At 58.4% G+C, this 20,578-nt stretch overlaps 1 protein-coding gene across 1 annotated transcript; it reads left to right on the forward strand.

Moving 5' to 3' along the window:
- The first annotated feature begins 536 nt into the window (after positions 1-536).
- Positions 537-13,656, forward strand: KCNJ4 (potassium inwardly rectifying channel subfamily J member 4). The gene is made up of 2 exons (XM_036252491.1): positions 537-593; positions 11,817-13,656. The coding sequence occupies exon 2, from the start codon at positions 11,855-11,857 to the stop codon at positions 13,184-13,186; it is 1,332 nt and encodes a 443-aa protein (XP_036108384.1). The 5' UTR covers positions 537-593; positions 11,817-11,854; the 3' UTR covers positions 13,187-13,656.
- Positions 13,657-20,578: the final 6,922 nt, after the last annotated feature.

Genomic DNA, 20,578 nt, shown 5'->3' on the forward strand with positions numbered 1-20,578 from the left:
CCTGCACACATTTCCCCCCACCAGTCCTTGGAGCTTATCATTTGGGCCTAGGACACTAGGTATGAAGCCAGGATGCCCTGATCACCCCCTAGGAGGACACCTGAGGGACACCAGAGGAGAAGCCAGTGGTCTGTGGGAGGGTGAGGCAGAGGCCTGAGGCCTCAGATGTCCTGCCCCCACTCCAGCGTCACAGAAGGTCTCCTTCTGGTCTCCACTCAGAGGCCACCTTTGTGGGGAGGTTCTCCCTGACTATGGTGACAAAAATAGCTCCTGCTTGGTCACGTTGTGTCACATCACCTGCTTGGGTCCTTTATGGGAATTATGATGGGCTGAAATTATCTTGTTTCTTTGTCAGTCATCAGATGTTTATAAAGCGTCTGGGGCTCAGGGGTGAGGCAGAGAGTCAAGGTCCCTGCACTTAAGGAGATTGCGAGATAAAGGGGACGCGCGCTGTGGGAGGTGAGGACGCAGACAAAGGGACAGTGCCTGGGGTCTCTGGGAGGAGGCAGCCTTTGAGTCAAGACCTGACTGTCCCGGAGAATTTCAGCCAGAGGGACAGCCAGTGTATAGAACCAGAGATAGGAATAAACCTGGTGTGTTCAAGGGACAAGAAGAAAGGCCCACGCGGTGGGGTGGGGAGTGGAGTTGAGGTCAGAGGGCAGGAAAGCCTCTGAGCTCTAAGCTGAGGAGTGCCGTGGGTCCTCAGCCCGTGGTCCCCAGCCCGTATGGGTCCTCAGCCTGTGGTCCCCAGCCTGTGTGGGTCCTCAGCCCATGGGTCCTCAGCCCGTGGTCCTCAGCCCGTGGTCCCCAGCCCGTGTGGGTCCTCAGCCCGTGGTCCCCAGCCCGTGTGGGTCCTCAGCCCGTGGTCCCCAGCCCGTGTGGGTCCTCAGCCCGTGGTCCCCAGCCCGTGTGGGTCCTCAGCCCATGGGTCCTCAGCCCGTGGTCCTCAGCCCGTGGTCCCCAGCCCGTGTGGGTCCTCAGCCCGTGGTCCCCAGCCCGTGTGGGTCCTCAGCCCGTGGTCCCCAGCCCGTGTGGGTCCTCAGCCCGTGGTCCCCAGCCCGTGTGGGTCCTCAGCCCGTGGTCCCCAGCCCGTGTGGGTCCTCAGCCTGTGTGGGTCCTCAGCCCGTGGTCCCCAGCCCGTGTGGGTCCTCAACCTGTGGTCCTCAGCCCGTGTGGGTCCTCAGCCCATGGGTCCTCAGCCCGTGGTCCTCAGCCCGTGGTCCCCAGCCCGTGTGGGTCCTCAGCCCGTGGTCCTCAGCCCATGGTCCTCAGCCCGTGGTCCTCAGCCCGTGGAGATGAGCCTGCAGGGGGAGGAGGCAGGGCAGTGCGGGGAGAGGCTATGGAGCTGTCGGTAGTGATGGGGTTGGGAGGCAGCAGGGAGCACTCTGCAGGCTGTGTGGGCTAGGTGTGCAGCCAGCATCCAGGTCCCCGTCCTGAGGTTTCTCCTCCTTGGGGGAGCTCCTGAACCCCCGGCAGGGATGAAAATAACAGCACCCCCCTCCATGGTGTCATGGGGATCAAAGGAGGGGCCGGGGCTTGGCCCACAGCAAACACTAAATGTTATACCACTATTGGCTTTGGAGAGGGTTGAAGGGTGCCGCCCAGGCATTAGGGCTGAGTGGACCCCCTGGGAGATCACAGACTGAGGCGGAGAAGGCAGGTGAGGGACGGTCAGTCTTTGTGATGATGAGTTTGGGGTGCCTCTTAGACGTCCAGCAGATGCTGGGAGCAGGAGCCCAGTTTGCTTGTCACTGCTTGGGAGGGTGACAGGGGCCAGGTGGTATTTTCAGCCAAGGTGATCCTGGGCACTGCACGGGTGTGTACACAGAGGCTGGAGGAGGGCGGGTAAGGAGGGCAGGTAAGAAGGGCAACCAGAGAGGGGCTTTCAGGCCTGGGCGACTCACAGCGGAAGGCAAGGGCCAGCCAGGGCCTCCATCAGAGCTGCTGGGGGGGCAGTGGGCTCAGAGGAACCCGGGGGGGGACTGTGGGGAAGATGGGAGGTGACATTAAGTCGTCCTCTTCAAGAAGGGCTTCTGCACTTGACAGTTTATAAACCCTCGCCCTCTAATACCACTGTGCATCTTTTAGCATGCCTATGCAGTGAGTGTTATTCCTCCCCATTTATGGATGTGACTCAGAGAGGTGAAGGCATTTCCCACAGCCCCACGGCACAGGAGTGAAGCGTCTTCAAGCTTTCTGGGACCACAGTCCCTTTTGAGGACCTTATGAACGCTCTGATCCTTCTGAGAAAATTACACATATGTACATACTAATTTTAAAACTTTCTATGTGTCTTTTGTTTTTTTCTGTAGGTGATACATTCATACGGTTCTAAAATTAAAAAGACACAATGGGAATACAGTGCGAATTCTTCCTCCCACCCATCCCCAGCCACCTGCCTTCCCTCCCCCGAGGCAGCCAGTGGCCCCAGTCTCCTGGGTCTCCATCCGTAGACAAGCGCAGACAAGCAAATATGTGTATCTAAAAATTCTTTCTCTCCTTTTTGTACAAACGGTAGATACTATACTTGGTATTCATCACTGTTGCCTTTTTTCACTTAAAACACGTCTTGAAGACCACATCCCTCCTTCCAGGGCTCCCTCCTCCTTTTTTCTGGCTGCGTGGTGAGCCATGTAGGAATGGGTGGCAGGCTGCTGCCGGCTGGGCTGGGCAAGCAGGTTCCTGGCTCCCTGTGGGCGTGACTGTCTGCAGGCTGAGGGCCCAGGAGCATACACAGGTGTCACAGGCAATTCCATGGCTCTCCAAAGCCACCCAGGGCCTCCCAGGGCCACCCAGGGCCACCCAGAGCAAGGGATGGAGCGAGCCTGGCACTTGGCTCTGACTCCCTTTCCCCATCCTCCCCCTTCCCCACACCTCTTCTTCCATTCATCCTCCTGGGAATCCTGTGTGCGTGGGAATGAGGGGCGGCGCCCCCACTCCCCAGAGCTCTAGGAGACCCTCCCCCCACCAGCTGCCCCGGGGATGTGTTTGCTGAGAGACCAAGAACAGGGTAAGGGGAAATGATTTCCACGCCCATCCCCACCCCTGGCTGGGATGCAGGGATGGGGATGGCAGTCCTTGGCTGTGTGGCGGCCACCACAGCTGCCCCTGCCCCAGCACCTCCCCTTCCCCTCGGCTCAGGAGGAATCTCAACCATTTTGGCCAGGGAGGGAGGGCATCCAAATAGAGTGGGGAGGTGGGGCTGCTGGCTTCCGGTGGTCTGGGCTGGGCAGGGCCAGCTGGGCAGCTCTGCGGGAACTCCCTTTTCCCTGGCTCCAGGCTGCTGTCCCCGCTGGTTGCTCGGGCCCAGCCTCCCTCTGCCGCATCAGTCTCCTGGGTGCAGGAGGTCCGGGTCTGGGTCTGGGTCTGGGTCTGGGTCGTCCCTTCTCACCCAGCATTCTTGCCCAGGCGATCTTGTCCACCTTCACAGCTTAAAATACCACCCAGGGGTCAAGATCAAACCGGTCCAACTCCGCCCAGACCTGGGGTCTGACGTGCCGGCACCTCCAGCAGGACAACCCAAGGCCACTGCATACTAGAAAGTGTCACTCCTTGACCCTGGCCCTCTTTCCCTGTCCACTGTTACCTATTCCTGTCACCCCTCTTCCCAACTTCCCCATCCAATCCACCCCCACTCCAGCTCTTTGTCCAGAAGTGTCCCCAAATTGCTTACTTCTCTCAAGCTCTCCTGCTACCGCCTGGCAGCTCCAGGCCACCGTCACCACCTGCCCTGCCCGGGCAGCAGGAGTCCCCCCCCCCCCCCCCCCCCCCCCCCCGCCCCTGGTTGCCCTGCGCCCCGCCCGGCGTCCGCCGCCGGATTCCAGTGTGCGCACCACACGGACAGACGGACGGTGGAGCCCCCAGCCCCACAGGGCAGGGCTGCCACTGGGCCTGGACGGAGGGTGTTTTCTTTCTTCACTTCAGCCTGGTAGCAGACACACAGGGGTTTGCTGTACTCCTGCTTGTCCCGAAGATTCCCCACGAAAGTGTAAAGACCAGACCAGGTGAAACCAGGTGCCTGTCGCCCCCCACCTTGAGGATGAGGTCCAATCCTGGGGCTCCTCCCGGGCAGCTCCCTCCTGCTCACCTCACTCCTGCCGCCTGGCCTTGCTGCAGGTCCTCAACACCCAGACTCTTTCCGGAATGTTCTCACTCCACCGATCACACAGACACACGATCCTCATGAACTCCACTCCCACGTATTACTCAGGTCTCGGTTTAAATGCCACTTTCTCAAAGAGCCCTTTGGGAACCCCGCCAAACTAGCACCCCTCTTCTCCCTCACACCACGCCAGGCTCCTTCGGGGCTCAGAAACGGTGACTGCCGCCTCTGCTCGTGTGGAGAGCTCTCCCCAGCTGATCCACTCGCTGGGTGAGTCCGCGGCCCCTGTGACCCGCAGCCAGTGTGCGATAAACAGTCACGGAGGGAGTGACTTCGAGGACGAGCCACCGCAAGGTGGTGGGGAGAGAATCTCATGGCTAGTGACAGAGGAGGGCTCCGGAAGAGAGAAGCCTCCGGAGCCATGTAGGGAGGAGGGGCACAGTGTTTGGGGTGGCCCTTTGGTGGTGGGACAGTTGAGCCAGTAGGAGGGGCTCCTGCAGGGGTGGTGAGTTCTCCAGCAGGGCCGGGGCCAGGGGTCAGTAACGTAAGCAAGGGCACACTTGCAGGTTCGAGCAGTGGCCCTCAAGTCCTCCAGCCCCCAGCTCCTGCCACTGTGGACCTTCTGGGGAACTTGCTTTCCAAGCCTGTTCACCTGCGGCTGACTGGCTGGGAGAGAGGTGGGGTGCAGAGCTGGAGGAAGGAGCTGGTTCACCTCACTGCCCAGAGCCCCTGTGGAACCGAGTCGCCCGTGTGTCTAGGCTCTGGCTGGACCTGCAATCAGAGACCTGGGTCCTGGCTCCCACTCCCGATGACCCAGTTTCTGCTTTCCCAACCTGCACACAGTGGGGCTTGATGGATGTTTACTAAGTTGGCCCAGCCGGTGTCGCTCAGTGGACTGAGAGTTGTCCCATGGACGAGAGGTCCCAGTTCGATGATCGATCCCCAGTAGCGGGTGTGCAGGAGGCAGCCGATCGCTGTTTCTCACATCCATGTTTCTATCTCTCTCTCTCCCTTCCCCTCTCTCTAAAAAATCAATAAAAACATATTTAAAAAAATGTTTACTAAGCCGGAGAAACGTGTGATGTGACAATGTTTCTTTGAGGCAGGAGGACAGAATGTCTGGTATTGACCGCTGGGTCCAAAGCCTGACTCTACCTCTGTGGCTGTGTGAACCTGGGCAATTTGCTGAACCTCTCTGTGTCTTGGTTTTCTTACTTCTAATGTAGGGATGGTAATGGTGGCGTCCTCTGAGGTCACGGTGAGGATGACAGGAATTGATCCTAGTGAAGCACTCGGAGCAGTGTCCGCACAGAGGAAGTGTGTGCTCAGTGCTCCGGTGGCTTGTGCAATGTCATACCGTTGGCCAGCGGGAGGGGCTGGGTGTGCGGTGGGATGTCAGCGTTCAGAAGAAGGTGTGGGAGACAAGCAGCATTAATTGAGCACCAACTGTGTGGCCTGCACTTTTAGGACAATTGACAATCTGCGTCTGGCCCTCGCGACCACCCGGCAAGGTAGGCATTACTATGGTCCTTCCCATATGGAGACTGAGGTTCAGAGAGGTCAAGGGACCTGCTGGAGCCCACTTCTGGCCCAGCTCTGTGAGGTGCGGAGGCCACTGCTCTTGCTCGCCTGGTCCCTAATGCTGGTGTTGGAACAAACTGGGCAGGGCCTTGAGATGGGTGCAGGGTGGGCTCTGAGCACTGATCTGAAATGCAGGGAGACCAAGGGAAGGACTGTTCAGGCTCGGGAGTGATTCGGACCTCGCATCAATAATTTACTGTGTTCTGGGCATGTGATGTGCACGGTCCCATTTATTCCCCATTACAACCTTATGATGTAAGAACTATTATTAGCCCCACCAAAAGATGAGGCGTGTAGGGACCAGAGAGGTTAAGTCACTTGCCCAAGGTCACACAGGCAGAAAGTGGACAGAGTTCGTAGTTGAAGACACTGCACGGGGAGGGGGAAGATATGGGCTCTCAACATTCACAAAGAGAAGAGAGTCAGACCTCCCAGGGTCCCAGGAGCAGGACAGGGCCTGCAGAGGGCCATGGGCGGAAATGGACACCCTGCCACAATCTCCGCCGGGCTAGACTCACCCTCAGCTCCCTTTACTCTGAGAAGCACAGCTCAGCTGCCTGGTCCTGGAACCCGTTGCCTCTCCTGCAGAGCCCCGTGTGCTGGAGCTGAAAGGACCCTCACCCAGATCAGGTGGTCAGGCCTGAGAGGTCTCCTTCAGAGCAGGAGAGGGGGCAGGCTCTGTGCGTCTCAGGGGGGGAAATGCAGCCCTGGGGCGAAGTCCTTCCACGTCCCCAGGGAGGTCCTCCCACCCTCTAGAATCCTTTCTGGATGCACGGAGCTAGTCCCTCGGCCCTGCCCTACCCTCTGCTCACTCCCCATGATAGAAGAGTCCGTCTTCCCATCCAGACCCAAGAGGGGCCGAGGGGTGGGCGAGCTGATCAGACTCTGGAACACCTTCTGGATCCCCCCTTTTCCCCTCATTATTTCAGACTGTGCTGGGTGCCTTGTTTCATCACATAGTCCCACCCTGCTGCCACGGAGCAGTCCACCCCCCCGCCCCCCCCTTGCAGAAGAGGAGCACCAGGCTTGAGCAGTTAGTGGTGGGACCAGGACTGGAAGCCAGGTTTTCTCATGTGGTCATCATCACCTTCCTCCTCCTCCTCATCGTGTTCTGTGCATGTTACCTGCAATGCCTGTGTGTCTGTTACGGAGTGCTTGTCACGTTTGCCCGACAGTGGCCTGGTGCGGGAGGCACCGTTGTCATGATCTGCACTTTGCAGATGAAGAAACTGAGGTCCAAAGAGGATACCCAAGGAGGTGATAGAGCTGAGACTGAGAACCAGGTCTTGCCACCACCAGCACAAGGGTTCAAGTAGCACGTTCTTTTCATAAGTGGAAAAGAAGCCCAGGAGTGCAGACAGACAGACACTGGGGGCCCTGGGCTCAGAGGAGGCGGGGCGGGCTGGCAGCCTGGGAAGGCTTTAGAGAAAGCTCGGGCCTGGGCCGGGCGCTGGGGCCTGGGCCGGGGCGCTGGGGCGAGGCACAGGGATTTGGCAAACAGGTCACGTGGGAGATGAAGGGAGCGGACCTGAGGCCAGAGGCTGGGGACCAGGGTGAGTCAGGGACCCGGAGCCAGCCAGACTGGAATCAGAACCCCAACTTGCCGCTTCTACCGTGTGACCCCTGCCCCCACCTCCACCCCAGCTTGTGATCTTTCAGCAGAAATAGTATCCCTGCCTGGGCCATGGTAGGTGCTTAATAAATACCTGTTCAAAACAAAGGGCTGCCGATGCTTTGTGAGATGGACCGACCCCTTTGTTCCCTGAGAGCGGCATGGAGGATGGTCCAGCTGGGCCCCAAGCTCAGCTGTGTGACCTCAGGCAAGTCCCCTCCCCTGCCCTGTTGCCCCACCCAATAACCAGGAGTTGCATAAAGGCCCTACAGGCTGCCAGGCTGCCTTGTCCCCTAATGTGAGCTTCTGCCCCCTCCCTCCTGCCCCCTGGGGGCTGAGTGTGCACCGAGCCTGCCGGGGTCACCCCGGCTCCTGCCCCCGCTGGGGCTGGAGGCCACCTGAGGTGCTGCCCCATCTCCGTGCGTGCGTGCGCGCCAGGGAGCCTTGCCCGGGTTGCTGGACCCACTGGGGCTGCTGCCACTCTGTCGGCTTTTCTTTCACAGAAGAGGAGGAGGCATTCAGTGTCACACAATCAGAGGGAAAACATAAGAGGTGACAGAGCAGGGTCTTCCCCCTGGACCCCTGGCAGGCAGGTCTCCACCCCCCTTAGCTCCTCAGGAAGGGGCAGGATAGCAGCGGTACCAGTGAGCTGCCAGCCCTGCTGGTCACCGTCACCGTCTCCCTGAGGCCCCAGTGCCCTTGGCCAGCTGCTGGCTCACCAGGCCACATCCCTGCTCTCTGCCTCAGTTTCCCTAGTGTCCAGTGAGGGTGGACTGGGAGCTTCAGATTTTGGACATTCACAACCCAGTATAAAAGTTCTTTAATCGGTAACCGGCGCAGCACGGTCAGTCCTTCCCTTCGCCGGGAAAGGACATTCCGTTTGTGAAAAGCAGCCAGCGCGTCCCATCCCGTCATTCCCCAGAGAAACAGGAGTCACCACGGAAGGAGTCCACCGAGGGACAGTGCCTGCAGGGAGAACCCGGCCAGGAAGGGGGAGGACTCGCGCGAGGTCCCCCGCAAGGCTGTGACAGGGACCCGCCTCGCAGGCCTGCCCCTTCCTGGCCAGCGGGTTAGTCCAGCTCCCTGCCTCCCTGAAGAGTGCAGCGAGCTGCAGGCCCCTAAGAGCCCGACGCCGCCCCCCTCAGTAAGGCCTCCCTCAGAAGAGGGTGGCGCCCACCTGCGCGCGCCCCTCTTCTGCCGCCTGTCCCCCTGCTCTTTGGCTCTTTTGTCTCTCTCTCTCTCAAAATCTATTTTAAATATTTTTTAAAAGAAAAGAAGCCCTGCCCTCTCCCTGTGGTCACCCAGAGGCACAAGGCCCCGCTTCGAACTTGTCACTTTCTGGTCGGCACGGTGCGGTCAGCCCACACGCCGCAGGCGGGCCTCTCGTTTCTGCCCGGAGTGGTGACAGGTGTTGGCTTATTTGAGCAGGTCCCTGAGACCAGGGGCTTAGGGGGACGGGCCACACAGGCTCCTCCGAGGTGGAGGTGCTGGGTCTGGGCGAGCACGTGTGTCCGGGGCAGCTTTCCCCACAGCCCAAGCAGACATTTCTGAGCACCCCAAGCTCGCCCAGCTGGGGCTCAGAGACGTTGCTGTGACCAGGACAGGGGCACAGGGGTTGGGGATGGACTCTGCCCCCACCAGCTGTGATGTGGGATGATGCCTAGGGTTGGGGTGATGGAAGGGCTGGGGGTGACTACTGAAGTTGGGGTGTGAGTGTAGGGGTGGGATGTGTGGAGCCTCGGGGCTGACCCTGGGCATGAGGTTTGGCCTAGACTCCTATCATTTCTACTCACAGATGGGGAACAGTGGGCTGGGAGGGAAGGGCCAACAGCCTGTCGCCACGGGGATGGTCTCCTAGAGAGGGGGCCTCATGAAGAGTCCTCTCTGGCAGCACACCCTCCCCCCAGGTCGGGGACAGTCCCTCTGGGCAGAGAACCAGAGGTCCCCTGGTCTTGGGCAAGGCCCTCACCTTCTCTGGGCCTCAGGGACCTTGAGGTCTCCATGAAAAGCTGGGTCACCACACTCTGTCCCCTCTGCCTCTCGTCTGGAGACCTGCGGCCTGTGGGTCCAGGGCCTGCTGGGGCCAGGCTGATGCCCTGTCTTCCCCTAGCCCCAAACCTCACCCCAGTGCCCTCCAGGGAGGAAGACCTCTTAGGAACACCTTGACCTTCCAGAAGCGCTGGTGTGGGATGAGGAGACCGGTTCAGGGCTGGTCCACCCTGCCTCACTCTGGCAAGTGAGTCTGTCCCAGCTCCGAGCGTCCTTGGCCTCAGACGTGAAATGGTCTTGCAATCAGGGAATTTCTATTCTTTCTTGCTCTGGTTCCTTCTGTGGTGGTAATGGAGGCATTCCACTGCGGGACAGAGCAGACAGATGTTTAGTGAAGGAAGACCTCCCTGGAAACTTCGTCCTCGAAGGTGCGCCCGGCACCCTGGCTGTTGAGACTCTGGGGGAGGTGGCAGAGAAAGCCTGGGATGCCCAGGTAAAGTTATGACCCCTAAGGACCAGCATCACGTGCCAACATTACCTGTTAGGTTTTCAGACTGATGAGTCTCACTGATTCCATTTTCCAGATGAGGAAACTGAGGTTCAGTCCCGTCAAGTAACTTGCTCAAGTTACGTGGTGGCTCTTGGACTTCCATCCAGGCCTGTGGAACCCAGGGAGCTCCTTTGAAGGGGAGAAGGGAGAAGAGCCCGGAGTGGGGTGGGTGACCATGGGGGAGGGACAGGGCGCACTCTCCTTGGGCTGGGAGAGGGCGTTCCTCCCTGGAAGAGGCCGCCTCTGAAGCTGTTGATCTCTAAATTACAGCGTTGGTGCGCACTGGTTGCTGCGGCAACTGAGTTGTCCTGATCCAGGGAAGTGTATAAACATTGCCACAGATGCACAATTAGATCAGGAAGAAGAATAGAACAGAAAATAGAAACTTTCAGCCTTATATAATTCTGGGCCAAAATGTTACCAGAAACCCAGGCTTGGGCCGGCCCTGCCAGCCGCCGGGGCCCTGGGCAGCACCATCTCTCTCCTGCCGCCTCAGTGGAAGGGAGGGACGGAGGGAGGGTCTGCCCTGCAGTGGCCCAGCTGGTGCGCCTGCCACCCGGTGGGGTGAGGGGCCGCCTCTGCTGAAACAGCTGGGGATGCTGACAGCCAGTCCTGCCTGTCACCAGCTTCCTCCTGCCCCCAGGGGAGGGGAGGAAGGCAGGAGGGCAGCTGGCTCTAACCGAGCACCTACTGTCTCCTCGGGTCCTGTGAGGCAGGGCTTCGATCCCCATTTTACAGATGAAGAAAATGAGGCTCAAAGAGGTGAAATGCGTTGTCCGAAGGTGACACAGCTGGTCAGTGGGTGTGTAACCTCCCCCACTCCGGGTCTCCACACCAGGAACTCATCAATGTTGACAGGACGTGGGAGCTGAAGAGTTAGATACACCTGGGTTTGGACCCACTTACCAGCTGTGTGGCCTTGGGCAGGTCACTTCCCCTCTCTGAGCCCCTCTTCCCTTTCCTGTGACAAGGGAATAGTGACACCTACATAAGAACCAAGCTCAGGATGCCCCTTCCTCTGTCTTTTTTTTTTTCAATTCTCACCTGAGGACATTTTTGCATAGAGCGAGAGGGAGAGAGAGAGGAAGAGAGAGAGAGAGAGAGACACATCGACTGGTTGCCATCCACACAACCCCAACCCTCAGGACAAACTGCAACGGAGGTACGTGTCCTTAGTGGGAACCAAACCCAGGTCTCTCTGGACCGTGGGCCGACGCTCTAACAGCTGAGCCAAACCGGCCAGGGCCCTTCCTCTGTCTTGATCACCATCGGTGTCATCACCCACTGCTACTCCCAACGAGTCTGGGCACAGGACAGGAACTGAGGTGGGGCTGCGTGTCAGCATCGTCCGCAGCTCGGTCCAGTTTGGTAGCTGTTGGCCACGAGCACTTGAATTTGAAATGTGGCTTGTGCAGCTGTGCAACTGAGTTAAATCTTTCATTTTAAGTCCATGTAAAGAACCACAGGTGGCCAGTGGCTGTCATATTGGACAGCACAGGGCGCATCCAGCCCCCAGAAGACCCAGGAAGGCGGAGGCTGAGCCCAGGAGGCGGGCTGGCCAGGGCGCTCACAGCTCCCTCTGCTCGGGGCAACCGGCGGAGGCTGGAGCCAAGATGGGCATCAGGAAGCTCAGTGGGCAAAGGAGGGTTGGAGGGGGCAGCGAGAGGGGCTGGGTCTAGGCTCTGGATCCTGGTGGCCTCAGCTTCTGGCCTGGCAGAGAGACCCCAACCCTGGAGCTGGGCTGGCCGCGGAGGCACTGGCTCAGGTCCCGACCTCCCCTCCCTGCGGTCAGAATCACCTTCTCTGGCGCGGTCTGCCGGCCAGGGCGAGGAGTCTCCCCGCTGGGCCGGGCTCTTCCCTTCCATTCCTTTGGGTGGGCGCCTTGCCGCTGGAGCCTGGCTCCTGGGGGCCCCTGCAGAGGCCGCGGCCACGGCAGCCGCTTGCTCCCAGCTTCTCATGTGTCTGGCTTCTCCCCTCCCCAGGCCTGTGTCTTCCCAGGTGACCACCCCTGCCTCAGGACATGCTGGGGCACAGCCGCAACGGGCAGGCCCACGTGCCCCGGCGGAAACGCCGCAACCGCTTCGTCAAGAAGAACGGCCAGTGCAACGTCTACTTCGCCAACCTGAGCAACAAGTCGCAGCGCTACATGGCGGACATCTTCACCACCTGCGTGGACACGCGCTGGCGCTACATGCTCATGATCTTCTCCGCGGCCTTCCTCATCTCCTGGCTCTTCTTCGGCCTCCTCTTCTGGTGCATCGCCTTCTTCCACGGCGACCTGGAGGCCAGCCCGGTGGTGGCCACGGCGGGGGCCCCGGTGGGCAGCGGCGGGGCAGCGCCAGCCACCCCCAAGCCGTGCATCATGCACGTGAACGGCTTCCTCGGCGCCTTCCTGTTCTCGGTGGAGACGCAGACGACCATCGGCTACGGGTTCCGGTGCGTGACGGAGGAGTGCCCCTTGGCGGTCATCGCCGTGGTGGTGCAGTCCATCGTGGGCTGCGTCATCGACTCCTTCATGATCGGCACCATCATGGCCAAGATGGCGAGGCCCAAGAAGCGGGCGCAGACACTGCTGTTCAGCCACCACGCGGTCATCTCGGTGCGAGATGGCAAGCTCTGCTTGATGTGGCGCGTGGGCAACCTGCGCAAGAGCCACATCGTGGAGGCCCACGTGCGGGCCCAGCTCATCAAGCCCTACATGACCCAGGAGGGCGAGTACCTGCCGTTGGACCAGCGGGACCTCAACGTGGGCTATGACATCGGCCTGGACCGCATCTTCCTGGTGTCGCCCATCATCATCGTCCACGAGATCGATGAGGACAGCCCGCTGTACGGCATGGGCAAGGAGGAGCTGGAGTCTGAGGACTTCGAGATCGTGGTCATCCTGGAGGGCATGGTGGAGGCCACCGCCATGACCACCCAGGCCCGCAGCTCCTACCTGGCCAGCGAGATCCTGTGGGGCCACCGCTTTGAGCCCGTGGTCTTCGAGGAGAAGAGCCACTACAAGGTGGACTACTCGCGCTTCCACAAGACCTACGAGGTGGCCGGCACGCCCTGCTGCTCCGCCCGGGAGCTGCAGGAGAGCAAGATCACCGTGCTGCCCGCCCCGCCGCCCCCGCCCAGTGCCTTCTGCTACGAGAATGAGCTGGCCCTCATGAGCCAGGAGGAAGAGGAGATGGAGGAGGAGGCGGCGGCTGCGGCTGTGGCCGCCGGCCTGGGTCTGGAGGCAGGTTCCAAGGAGGAGGCGGGCATCATCCGAATGCTCGAGCTTGGCAGCCACCTGGATCTGGAGCGCATGCAAGCCAGCCTCCCACTGGACAACATCTCCTACCGCAGGGAGTCGGCCATCTGACCTCCAGGCCCCTCATCGCCTCCCGCTAGAGCCTCTGCTGGGGGGGAGATGCCAGGACGCCCCCTCCACACTCAGGGCAGAGCTGACCCTGGCTCCATGGACCTTCTGGAGGGAGGTGGGTGCTTCACAACTGGGGGACCCCTTCCTAGTGACTCTAGAACTCAGGCCTGGGAAGGGACCCAGAAAACCCTCAGCCCTGTCAACCCGAGTTCCCCAACGCCTACCTGCTGGTGGTGCGGGGACCCCAGCCTCACCACACTTTCCCCACTGACCCTCAAAGACGTGCCCCCTTTGTTCTCAGAACCTTGGGGAAAGCCGCTGGACTCTGGAGGGTGGGCTTCGTAGGGTCCGGGGTGGGCAGGGGTTCGTTTTGGGGGAGGGAGGGGTGTGCGTTTCTTTTGCATGACTGTGATCTGTTGCTCATGACTTTCTTTTGTAAATATCTATAAATGGGGAGAGATGGAGGCACCGAATCCACTTTCTGCCATTTGTACCTGCAGGACGAGGAGGCGCAGCCCCTCTGTCCCCGCCCCCTCCTGCCCATCAAGCCTCTTCCCCTGCGCAGCTGGCCGGTCCCTCAGAGCCTCAGAGCCTCAGAGCCATCTTGGCCCTGGATGGCGTTGGTGTGGGTGCAGAGGGGGGACCCAAGGGACAGGACAAAGGCCATCCCTCCCTGTGGTTTCTCCACGCCCCCAGGCCCAACTCAGATTGACAATGGAGTTTGTAACTATATATTTTTAATAAAGTATATGGTCCATTGGGGGGTAGATTGGTTGAAGATGGAGAGTTGGGAAGAAGAGATACAGAGAGAGATGATGTAAGTGTGTCTGCATGTGCTATGTGTGTGGTATGTATATGTGTATGGTGTGTATGTATGGTGTGTGTGCGTGTGTGTGCGTGTGTGTGCGTGTGCTGTGCGTATGGTACTTATGTCTATATGATGTGTATGTATGGTGTGTGTTCATGTGCGATGTGTATATATGTATGTGTATGGTATGTGTGTGCTATGCATGTATGTGTTTTGTGCATGGTATACTATGTATACTGTATGTGGTGTGTTTGTGTGTGTGTATGTTTGTGCCCCTTTTTGAGACACTGACCCTTGGAGGGAACTTTGTCACCTGCCATTCTCCTTCCTGGGAGCCAGTGGGGAAGATTCTGAGTGGGCCTCAGAGGCTTGAATGGGTTTGAGTCAGAGCTTTGCTCCTTCCTAGCTGCGTGGCTGTCAGCAAGTTGTCTGTCAGTTTGGCCTCCGTTCATCGTCTGTAGAATGGGATGAACCATCCCTCCCTCCCAAGAGATGATGGATGGGAGAATCTTGTGTGGATGTCAGCCAACCCTTTATAACTCAGGGGAAGTGGGAAGGGCCCACTGATTCACACCCCACACGCATGCACATACACACACGGGGTGGGGCTGACCAAGTTGGCCGTGGGACCCTGGTGGGAAGGGCTCTGGGAGCAGCTGGGAAACCTGGTCACAGTTACACGTGGTCTCTGTCTCGCTGTGGGGCCGTGGTAAGTCCTCTTCTCTAGGCCTCAGTTACCCTGTGCTGTGTAGCAAACCACCCCACAACTTAGACAACAAGGGTTTCTTCTTCTTCTTTTTTTTTTTTTTTGTATGTGTCCTTAGCGGGAACCAAACCTGAGACTCTCTGGTCCGCAGGCCGACGCTCCAACCGCTGAGCCAAACAGGCCAGGGCACAAGGGTTTCTTCTTTCTCAAGCTTTTTTGGGTGGGCTGGGTGGCTCCTTGTCTGGTTTCTTCTGGGCTCACCCCAACAATTATGCTCAGCTGGGATGGCACCTCGGCTCCAAGGTCCAAGATGGCCTCACCCATGTCAGGCAGTTGGTGTGGCTGTCAGCCAGGGGGCCTTGTTCTCCTCCAGGGGCCTCTTCTCCTACATCAAGTCCCTTCACGTGTTTCAGGGCAGCCACCTAAGAGGGTGAAGGCAGAAGCTGCAAGGTCTCTTGAGCCTAGCCTTGAACTTGTATACCATCACCTCCAGTGCATTCTGTTAGCCAAGGTCATGAGGCCAACCCAGATTCAAAGGTGAGAAGTTGGGCTCCACCCTTTGGGAGTCACATTGCCGAGGGCACAGGCACCAGGATGGAACCCTGGCTATAACTTGGTAGTCTATCCCGGAACCTTTGAGTTGAGGGTTACTTCCAGCTCTAAGTCTCTTCTACAGCCAACTGCATCCAGCCTCAGTGTATGAGGAAGCAGAGGGCACTCTCTTCGGGCTCAGGAACCTTCTGTGCGAAGGTGCCAGCAACCTCAGGAAACACAGGGACCAACAGGCAGGCTCGCCCACTGTGAAGCACCGAGCACCGCCTTGTGAATGGCCACGTTCCATCCGCACTGGCAACACGGCTGCCATCTGGATAAATCGCTGTGCATCCCAGGTGCTCTGACAGTTTAGTAAAAGAACCTGACGTGTCTTTCCTAGAGATAGAGGCCACCTGGGACCCAAGTCCCCCAACAGATAAGTCATCACAATGTCTCCCATTTGCATTACATCTTTTACATCTGTTAGTTCACCGAATTCCTACCAAACTCCAAGAGATAGGTAGGACAAGGACTTGGCCTCAGATGAGGACATGGAGGCCCAGAATTAAGGGGCCAGCTTGAACCAAGGTGGCAACTGTCAGCTTCCCCTTCACGCCCATCCTCCCTCTGGCAGGGGCTCAGTGAGCTGCCCGGCCGCCAATGCTCTCAGAAGGGCCCCTGGTGCCCTTCTGCCAGGTGGGAGCACCGCAGGATCTCACCCCCACCCTGTGGCTCATCAGAGATGCCCTTCCGCTCAGCCCTGCGGGCCCTGGGAGGAGCTCGTCGGGCTCAGGCTCTCCTGTCGGCTTCGTGCTCGGTGATGCCTTGGCACGCAGGTGAGCAGCCGTGACTACAGACCTCAGGCTCAGGCACTCAGCCTTCAACCCGGACGCGTCTCAGAGGTCGCTCAGCCTCCCCCAGGGCAAGGGGGAGAGAGGACACACAGGGCCCACCCAAGAGGGCCTCCCATCCAGAGTGATATGGGAGCACTTCAAGGTCCCTCCCAAACACTTCCTCGTCACCAGTCTGCCACTTGCTCAGACACCAGTGACGGTGACTCCTCCAGGAGGCTGACCTGGGGGACACAGGAGAGGCCCGTTTTGACAAGAGCCCAAAGCAAGGACTTTCTGGGATGCCACAGCGAAGTGCCAGTGTCAGCACTGAGGGTGGGCACGAGGAGGGCACAGGGGAGGGGCCTCGGGTTCGGAGAGGCGAGCACAGCTGCAGGGAGGCTGGGAGGCTCGGCTGCACAGCCCTGCTCCCTCGGCTCCTGTTGACTCACCCTCCTGCTCCCACCTGTTCCCCTTCCACAGCCCTCCCACCTGCCTCCCCCACCTCTGCTCTGATCTCTCACTGCAGGCTCCTGGCGGCGCTGAAAGGGGGGATCACTGTATCTGGAGGTGTGAGAGCTTAGCTATCCCAGTGCTTGGGATGATGGAAACGGACTGGCTGGAGGGGTCCCTTCCTCACCCTGCCCTTCGTCCCTGCCCTCTCTTTCCTCTTCAGTCACAGCCCAGGGGAGGGCGGGCAGCAGGACAGAGGAAGGGGTGCGGTGGGAGAAAGGGAGGGAAGGGGAGGAGGAGGGTGTGGTCTAACGAAGCTGGAAACCTTGCCCTTATCTTGCTTAAAATCCCACTATTCAGACCTAGTTCTGGTAGGTTCACCTTTGCTTCCTTTCCACCGAGTCTGAAACCCTATTTTCCTTGTGAACTCAGACTGCTTAAAGAAAGAGAGAAAAGAACCTAGAAGGCAGTCAACTCAGGTGCTTCACCTGGTCAACCCTCGCCTTCTCTTTGTTAGTCCTTATGCCGCAGGGCTGTGCTCGGGTCCTCCTTCCCATTCTGGCTTTTCTCCCTGTGGCTTTTTCTGGGTACCGACTTCTCTTGGTACTGATGGATTCTACATATTTTCTATTGTTAATGGCAACATAACGTTCATAGAGGCATGGAGCTCAGCGGACCAGCCCCTCATTTACAGGTGGGAAACAGGCCCAGAGGGAGTAACCGGGAACCCCATCCCCCGGGTCCCTGCCCTTCCCACCGCTGCACACAGAACCAGCTGCATCATTTCTGGGGTCCGTTGCAACGTGAAAATGTGAGCCCCTTATTCAAAAGTTGGGAAAACCGTGTCATTTAAGGCACTAAACATTCAGCGTTTCCTGCCTCAGCCTCCCTCTGCTTGTGTGCGAGCCGCGCTGCCCCTTGGACTTCACCTGCAAAACGCAAGTTCAAAGAGAAAATTAAGAATTTCAGCCCTGGCCGGTTTGGCTCAGCGGTTAGAGCGTCGGCCTGCGGTCCAGAGAGACCCGGGTTCGGTTCCCGTTAAGGGCATGTATCTCAGTTGCAGTTTGTCCCCGGCCCTGGTTGGTCATGCGGGTGGCAGCCATTCGATGTGTTCCTTTCACATCGATGTTTCTCTCTCTCTCTCTTCCTCTCTCTCCCTCCCACTCTACCTGAACAAAAAATGGAAAAATGTCCTCAGGTGAGGATAAAAAAAAAAAAAAAATTTTTCAACAATGTCACTCCAATACACTCAATTAAAAAAGAATTCTAATCCCCTGGCAGGTTTGGCTCAGCGGTTAGAGTGTCAACCCTCAGACCGAAGGTTCTCGGGTTCAATTCCCAGTCACGGGCACATACCTGGGTTGCAGGTTCGATCCCGGTTGGGGGATTGGGGCTATGTGGTCAGGGGCCTGCGGGAGGCAACCAGTTAATGTGCCTCTCTCACATCGACATTTCTCTCTTTCTTTCTCCCTCCCTTACACTCTCTCTAAAGATCAATGGAGCCCTGGCCGGTTTGGCTCAGCAGTTAGAGCGTCGGCCTGCGGTTGAGAGGCCCGGGTTCGGTTTCCGCTAAGGGCGTGTACCTCGGTTGCAGTTTGTCCCCGGCCCTGGTTGGTCGTGCGGGTGGCAGCCACTCGATGTGTCCCTTTCACGTCCATGTTTCTCTCTTTCTCTCCCTCCCACTCTATGTCCCTCTCTATCTGAACAAAAAGTGGAAAAATGTCCTCGGTGAGGATAAAAAAAAAAAAATCAATGGAAAAATACCTTCGGGTGAGGATAAAAAAAGAATTTGAGACGGAGCATTAAACCAAGCCCAGGGCCCTTCCACGAAGCCGGCCCTCTGATGAGCTCTGTCGGCCAATTTCCCTCGTGTCCCCAGATCCTACCTTCCGTTCTGACACGCGGCGCTGTGGCGAGCATCTTCGTGCAGTTGTTTGTTTTGGTTGTTTCCCTTTATTTCCTTCTTGTGGCTGTTGGCTCAGCCTAAGTACTAACAGAATTCCAGGCTACGTTTGCCGGACTCTCAAAGTGCAACTCCCCAGCCTCTTCCCAGAGCGCAGCGTAGACTAGGGTCCAAGGACTGGAAGAGGGAAAAGTTTCAAACCCAGCTCGCCCTCCAAGGTCCTCCAGGGGTTGCCTGACGGGGTGAGTGCGGACAGGGAGGAACGGCTGGCAGTGGGCACAGCCATGGCACCGGCACAGAGCGAGAGTGCTGGCATTCATGTGCATATTACACAGAGCAAAGATCGCGGGTGTGGGAGCCGAGGGGCCCTAGGTGTGAATTCTGCTGCTACCACTTCCTAGCTAAGTGAGTCTGGGCAAGCTGCTGTTTTCTCTGAGTCTGTTTCCTCGTCTGTTAAAAGGGCTGTTCATTGCTATTTCACACGCCCGTTGAGTGGGTTTAACCAGACCTCGTATGTGATCAGACATGGCCGGTGTCTGTCAGGCATATTAGTGGACCCAAATAAATGTGAGCGGACTTCCAGAAAGGCTTCTGATGGGCTTACCATCTGAGGCCCAGTTTGAAAACTGACCTCTGAGCTTCCTGGCAGCCACACAAAAAGGGAAACTTGATAGATCACTTAGCTCTCAGGTACGTGGACTGGGAGGCTGCAGAGGGACCTTGGGTTCTGACTTACAGTGTGATCCCGGGTCATCTCGTCCCTTTTCTGAAGCTCGTTTCCCCATCTTTATTTATTTATTTTTAATTTTTTTCCCTTTATTGATTTTAGAGAGAGAGAGGAAGTGAGAGGGAAAGATAGAAACATCGATGAGAGAGAACATCGATGGGCCGCCTCCTGCATGCCCCGCACTGGGGATCGAGCCCACAAGCTGGGCATGTGTCCCGACCGGGAATTGAACCGGTGACCTCTTGGTGCATGAGTTGACGCTCAACCACTGAGCCACACGGGTCGGACATCATTTCCCCATCTTTAAAGTTAGACACTGCACCTTGGACCTTCAGGGCCCTGACGTGTCAGACGATCTAGGGTTCTACCACTGTGTCCTTCAGAAGATGGCAGGAGGTCTGGGGAGAGGGTCGGGAAGCACAGAGCTGGCACTTGACAAACCTGGGAGGATGCCCAAGGCTCTCCATGGTGCCCCTTGCAATCGCTGGCAGCCTGCGGGGCTGCTCCTCAGCCCTTCACTGACTGCCTCAAATCGGTATAACAAGTCCTGTACGTGCCCCAGGGGAACCCCCAGCGAGAGGCATTTGCCTGGGTCCTTGTCATCAACTCACCCATTACAGATTTCCAAGGGCTTCTGTGTCATTCATTGATTCCTTCACTCGATAAGTTTTCGTTGAGCACCTACTATGAGGAAGGAGGAGAGGGGATTCAGGCCCTGAAGCAAACGGCCTGGGTCCTCAGCCCTTCAATCCTGGGCTGTGGTTCTGGGAAGGAGCCCTCGGCCGGGGGTCCTGAGGCCTCTGGCCCAGGCCCTGCTGCTAATGCCAGGTGGGACGGTGGGCAATCCCTGTCACTCCTTGCTCAAGCTTGGGACAGCAGACAGGGCTCCCTGGTTATAGTCACCACAGCTGTCCACTGCCGCTGCAGGTGCTATGGCAATGGGGCAGGTAGGCAGGAGGCCCTGCTCTCGTCAGCTGTCAAGGTGCCCACAGTGGGAAGGAGGCCGAAAGGGAACCCACGGACAGAGGAAAGGCCCAGGGAGAGGGGGTGAGATGTCACACGGAGGGGCAGGTGCAGAGCCCCATCCAGAACCGGCCTCCTGACTCCCTGCCTGTCACTAGGATCACTCGTCCTGGGATGTGGCCCTTGGAATGAGGGTCTAGTGCTTCCGGGGCCTTCCCTGCCCTCCCCTTCTCAGCTCCAGGACCTTCCAAGCCAGTCTGAGTCCCCTCCTGCCCCCCCCTCCTCCTGGGCCTCCCTGTCAACACCTGGTCCAGGGGGCTAGGGGCAAGTCCTCGGCGGAGGAGAGGGTACAGGGAGTAGTGATGGAATGGAAGGGTTTTGTACTGATGTGGGAGCAGGTGACAGAGAGGGGGGAGGAGGAGAGACTCAGAGAGACGGAGACCAACAGTGATGGGTGAGAGAAGAGGG

Source organism: Molossus molossus, unplaced genomic scaffold (assembly GCF_014108415.1).
Source record: "Molossus molossus isolate mMolMol1 unplaced genomic scaffold, mMolMol1.p scaffold_m16_p_10, whole genome shotgun sequence".
Lineage (NCBI taxonomy): Eukaryota > Metazoa > Chordata > Mammalia > Chiroptera > Molossidae > Molossus > Molossus molossus.

Bases quoted from the DNA above. Each gene is read 5' to 3' on its own strand.
- KCNJ4 (XM_036252491.1), top strand. From the start codon at position 11,855: ATGCTGGGGCACAGCCGCAACGGGCAGGCCCACGTGCCCCGGCGGAAA.